This window comes from Stegastes partitus, unplaced genomic scaffold (genome assembly GCF_000690725.1).
Source record: "Stegastes partitus isolate 25-593 unplaced genomic scaffold, Stegastes_partitus-1.0.2 Scaffold1171, whole genome shotgun sequence".
In the NCBI taxonomy this organism is placed as follows: domain Eukaryota; kingdom Metazoa; phylum Chordata; class Actinopteri; family Pomacentridae; genus Stegastes; species Stegastes partitus.
The window spans coordinates 119,005-124,857 of NW_007578902.1; the positions used below are offsets into that span (position 1 = coordinate 119,005).

General features: G+C 42.7%; 1 protein-coding gene across 1 annotated transcript in view; it reads right to left on the reverse strand.

Moving 5' to 3' along the window:
• The window catches only part of parp4 (poly (ADP-ribose) polymerase family, member 4), a 36,660-nt gene that overhangs the window by 26,270 nt on the left and 4,537 nt on the right, over nt 1-5,853 (reverse strand). Inside the window, exons 4-9 of the mRNA XM_008296956.1 lie at nt 4,887-4,992; nt 3,976-4,054; nt 3,789-3,893; nt 2,384-2,551; nt 1,188-1,325; nt 223-387 (exon numbers count right to left, since the gene is read on the reverse strand). Coding sequence (XP_008295178.1) covers nt 223-387; nt 1,188-1,325; nt 2,384-2,551; nt 3,789-3,893; nt 3,976-4,054; nt 4,887-4,992 — 761 coding nt within the window. The remainder of the gene's footprint in view (nt 1-222; nt 388-1,187; nt 1,326-2,383; nt 2,552-3,788; nt 3,894-3,975; nt 4,055-4,886; nt 4,993-5,853) is intronic.

The window sequence follows — 5,853 nt, forward strand, 5'->3', positions numbered from 1 at the left end:
TCTTTGTGGTAGTTTTGGCCTTTTTTGTGGTGATTTTGTGTCTCTTTGTAGTAGTTTTGGCCTTTTTTGTGGTGATTTTATGTCTCTTTGTGGTGATTTTGTGTCTCTTTGTGGTAGTTTTGGCCCTTTTTGTTGCGACCAGACTTGTGCCACTGTGTGAGTTTACGACGTCGTTCCTCTCAGACAGAACTGTGAAGTGTCTGCAGAGTCCATGTGTGCTACCTGACAGAGGTCCAGTTTCTGAGAGATTAACTTGGCGCTGACATCCTCTCCCCGGTTCCTTTGAGGCAGCAGATTGTAGAAGTCCTTCAGGAGGCCCACCGCCGTGTCCAAGTGTTTGTCCAGGTTCTTCTGAGCTTGAAGCAGCAAACCCTCGGCTCTGCTCACCTGCACTCACAGAGAACAAACAGGAGTTACTGGGATTCTTGGAAGGTCTGTTATTATCGTAGAAATAATATACAAACCATGTTTTACTATTGTGACTATATCACATACTTATAGTGGTATTCTAATCATACAATTAATTATTATTGAGCTTAAAGAGCAACTTGCAGGTTGAAGTTGTCAGAACATTTTTATAATATTAGAAAAAAGAATGTGTGCTACTGCAGGAATCAAAACAAAACGACTGTTTTTGTGGTAATTTTGTCTCTTTTGTGGTGACTTTGGGGCTCTTTGTGTTAATTCCAGGCCCTTCTGGGGTGATTTTGAGTCTTTGTGGTGATTTTGCATCTTTCATGGATATAAATAGTCGGACTTGAAAATTTCACAGCCACAGGCGAGTTAAAATAGACTGTATCAGAAAAGTATTTTTCACAGACCGAGCCATATCTATGAGAGGATCCAGTGGTCTTCTGGAGGTAAAATAGTCCGTCCATTTTGTAGAACTTGTTCTGACCAACCACCATCACACATGCTGATATGAGCCTGGGAAGTTTACCCAGAATGCACTTTGTAAAGTTTTCTCTGGTGAATGATCAGAAACCAGAAACACATCCAGGGTACCACTGATTGTTTCTATGACTCTACATCATAGACATTAAACTGTTACCACAATGATACATCCCATAATACTGATGCTACCAGCTGGTACGCAAACACACACACACACAGCAGAAACAGTTCTAGTGATTCCTTGGAAGGTCTGATGCTGCTTTCATCAGAACCGTCCTCGGGGAAACGCTCACGTCGTTGAGGCTGAGCTTGGTGATGGGAACTGAGAGGATGTTTCCAAGGCAACCCAGAGCCTCCGTCCACAGCAGCTCCACGAACACGCCAACCTCCTGAGACAAGCTTCCAGCGTTCAGCTTCTCCTCCAGCAGCAGCTGCCATTAAAACAGAGCACAACTCAATCAACTACAATCGGATTTACTTCAGTCAGGCCATAAAACGTCTGCAGAAAATACAAAGTCGCGCCCTTAGCCTCTTAAGCTCTCGTCTGATGTGCATTTTTTTATTTCTCTTTACTATTTGGGCGTATTGGAACCTGATACGTATAAAAACTAAATATGGTAGTCATAGATCATCGTAACAGATGGTCGTGTAAGTGTCCACACACGTGACCATAAAGCCCCAGTTAAGCAGAATTAGCTGCTGTGGTAACATAACCCAAAATGCCAGGTCTCAGAGTTTAGAACAGTCGATTCTCTCACACACGGGTCCGTCCAGTTCACTTCCTTCTTATTTAGAACCCACAACTAAGTTCTGTACTTGTTCTATACTCAGGCTGAGTTTTGAGAATTTCATGTTTTCAGGAGTTTTGTATTTTTACCCTCAAGCAAACAAACAAACAAACAAACAAACAAACAAACAAACAAACCCATGTCGGCACTTTAAGGGTTCGATCTCTCAAGAAATCTGATGAGGACGGACAGAATAGTGTCGAGCAGATTCAAATTATGGAGAACAGACTTTTCATTATTGCTCTTTGAAAATGGGAAGTGCAAAGTTTTCAATCCAGGCTGGTGTTGAACCCCAGAAAGTGTCTGTCTATGGATGGATCCATGGTTCTTTGGCCACGTTTCACCAACTGTTGAGGCTCTAACATCAGTAGATGGTAGACAGAAAGTTCCTGTCGGTGTCTATCGATGGATGGACCAATGTTTCCACTGAAATACAGTCTTTGGTAACATTTTACCAACTGTTGAGGCTCTAACATCAGTAGGAGTTGACTTGTGGCAAATAAAACAAGGCAAGGTCCTGTTTTTTTTTCTCATTGGTTCGGGGAAAAAAATGTTAAAATATATACGAATATATACAATTCCAACATGTAAGAAACCACAGAATTTAGCATTATGAGCTCCAGTGTGGCACCCTTTTGTGCTTTGAATGACACTCAGCAGTACAAATAAAGCAGTGAAGCCACATGTAAAGGCTGTCGGACCTGCTGGAGGGAGGAGGAAACCAGATCCTGGTTCTGCGAGGGAAGAGCACTGCTCTGCTTCATACCAGAAGCCTTCATTTTCTCCGTTGTGCCCTGATACACCTGCACAGCATCCTCCGAGGTGGGCGGAAATATCAGTATACACTTGATCGCCTGCTCGTCCTTCTTCTGTTGGCACAAACACAGAAACAGGTTTGATTACTGTCCGAGTTCCTCTTTTTATCAAGTCTGACCCACGTTCTCAATGATAAACTCTGACTTAAGAATCAATTAAACGTTACTACAGACGTAAAAACAAAATAAAAAAACACCTAAAAAACAAAAACACATCAAGAAATCTCGGTTCAAAAGGAATGTAAACTTGAAGGAGTAATTCTTGGAGAAATTGCAGGTGTGATTGCTGATGTGCTTATGCACCAAATGGCAGTCCAGAGTACCCGGCCTTCTTGGAGTCTTTGGGTGGTGTCCTGGAAGGGGTGCCGCCTGGGGACTCCATAGTTCTCCTGGGGGACTTCAATGCTCACGTGGGCAATGACGGTGAAACCTGGAGGGGCGTGATTGGGAGGAACGGCCTGCCCGATCTGAACCCGAGCGGTGTTCTGTTTCAGACTTCTGTGCTAGCCACGGATTGACTATAACGAACACCATAAGGTTGCTCACAAGTGTACCTGGTACCAAGTGAGGGAGCTGAAGTATCCCGGAATCTTGTTCACGAGTGATGGAGCACGAGGTGGACAGGCAGCTCGGTGCGGCATCCGCAGTAATGCGGGCGCTGTACCGGACCGTCGTGGTGAAGATTTACCAGTCCGTCTACATCCCAGCCCTCACCTATGGTCACCAGCTTTGGGTCGTGACCAAAAGAACGAGATCGCGGATACAAGCGGCCGAAATGAGCTTCCTCTGCAGCGTGGCTGGGCTCAGCCTTAGAGATAAGGTGAGGAGCTTGGACATCTGGAGGGAGCTCGGAGTAGAACCGCTGCTCCTTCACATCGAAAGGAGCCAGTTGAGGGGGTTTGGACCTCTGATTCCTCTGGAGGTTGTCCAAACACGTCCACCTGGGAAGAGACCCCGGGGCAGACCCAGAACCCGCTGGAGGGATTATATCTCTCGGCTGGCCTGGGAACGCCTCGGGATCCCCCAGGAAGAGCTGGAAAGCGTTGCCGGGGGGGAGGGAAGTCTGGAATGAGCTGCTCTGCTTGTTGCCTCCGCGACCCAACCCCGGAAAAGCCGAAGAAAATGGATGGATGGACAAGCAGCATAAGCACACAACAGTGATGTGACAAATTTACAAGAAGGTTTGCAACAGAAACTTAAATTACTTTTTGGTTGTTTTGAAAACCAGATCATAAAAAAAAAACCTTCCAAGACACGAGCACGAGCAGAAACGTACTAAAACCCTTCCCACCTTCTCTCCTGCACTGGGCAGCTCGTGTATGACCACTCGATACTGTCGTCCCGTCTCAGCTTTGCCGCTCTGCAGCTCCACAGCACCCCAAGTGTTGCTTCTTTTCTGCACATAAATGATTTTTTATTAATAATTACCACATGATGACATTATTAGTCGAAATCAAATAAACAAAACGCAGCTTTACCTCTTGAAAAATGAAATATTTGGCCACTTGGAAATTATCAGGAAATGCTGGAAGGTCAGAATCGGCGTCGGTGTAAGCTCTGTGAAATTGAAACAACAAAACATTATTTCATCGCTGTATTTTGAAGTAGATTCAAATTATGGAGAACAAATTTTAAATCACTGGCCCTTGAAGATGCAAAAAGTGCAAAATTTTCAATCCAGCCTGGTGTTGATCTCTAGAAAGTTCCTGCTAGTGTCTATCTATGGATGGATCCATGTTTCTATTAAAATCCAGTCTTTGGTCACATTTCACCAACCGTTGAGGCTCGAACATCAGTAGGAGTTGATTTGAGGCAAATAAAACAAAACAAGGTTCCAGTTTTTTGTTCCTATTCTGACATCTCACCAACTATTGAGGCTCTAACATCAGTAGAATCTGATTTATGGCAAATAAAGCAAAACTTTTGACAGAGTTTGACATGAAACGTGTCCAAAAACGTTTGTCTGAAATGACTTAAAAATAACCCAAAATGTACAATAATGAATAATTCTTAGAAGGTCTGAATGTTTCTAACTTTGGTGGTGTTGTGTCTCTAGAAAGTTCCTGTCAGTGTCTTTCTATGGATGGATCCATGTTTCTACTAAAATCCAGTCTTTGGTTGACGTTTCACCAACTGTTGAGGCTCTAACATCACGTTGGGCTGTTATTCATGTTTCTGAAGCTGTTCTAGCCTTATGGGGAGCTGATTGTGCTGCCGGGGGAGGCTGCTGGTCACATGTTGGGGTGTACGGTGTTGAAGAATCCTGCATTCTAACAAGATACCGTCACTCCACCGGTGAGCGGTTGTGCTGTTGTGCTGTACATCACTGCGCTGATCGATCACACCGCTACGTGTCTCCATCCTGAGGTGAGCAGGATGTTGTTAATACCTGAACTTGTGCAGGATGTTTCCGCTGCTCTCTGGAGGTTCTTCCCGCGGCGTCGGGATGACAGAGTCCATGGGTTTGGTTTGGTCTTTGGTCAGAATCGCATGTTCTGCAAAAGAACGAAATGCATTTAAAACACAGAAAACACACCTTTAGCTGAGCATGTAGCTCAACCTGCTGGCCGGGTTGTTAATCTCAGTGTCTACAACGTGTGCCAACACAACGCTATTGACCGGCGGTGACAAGATAAGAAACCGATGATTTGTGTCCGTGCAAATAAAGGCAGCGACTGGGAGGAATCCTGAGTCTTTGTGTCGGACCTGGGTGGGTCTCTGGTTTGGATTTAGCTCAGAACAAAGGACAGAAACGTCAAGGTGAGGTTTGAACCCGACGGCATCGGGCTGCAGAATCAGAAACCACAGACTTTTACATTGTTATTGCAGCAAAGAAGACAATGCAAACGTTTAAGGAATATCAGATTTGTTTTTAAATGTACAAATATTCACAAATCAGAGCTATGAACGTGTTGATGTTGCACCAAAAAGAACTACGACAGTTTCTGGTGCAACATCAACACATTTAAAGCTGAACGTTATTAATTTAAAAACTCTGAGATGTTAATTTATTCATGTAATTTATTTTATTTTATTTTTATTGTTTATTTAGTTATTTATTTCCTAATAATATTTCAATTATTATTACCCTTGTTTTAATGGTATTACCAACTTATTTATTTATTTATTTATTTTTTTATCTTGAATTTTTAACAGGGAATTTTCAGCACTTTTATAATTTTATTTGTATTCAATAATATTTATTGTGTTGATTTATTTTGTAAATCTCTGACCATACTTAACCCTTTTCTTTTTTTGGCCTGTCTGTAAAGCACTTAGTAAATTTTGATTTTATATTATAGGTATTACATAAATAAAGTAAATATTATTCTATTATTAATATTTTAAAGACAAAA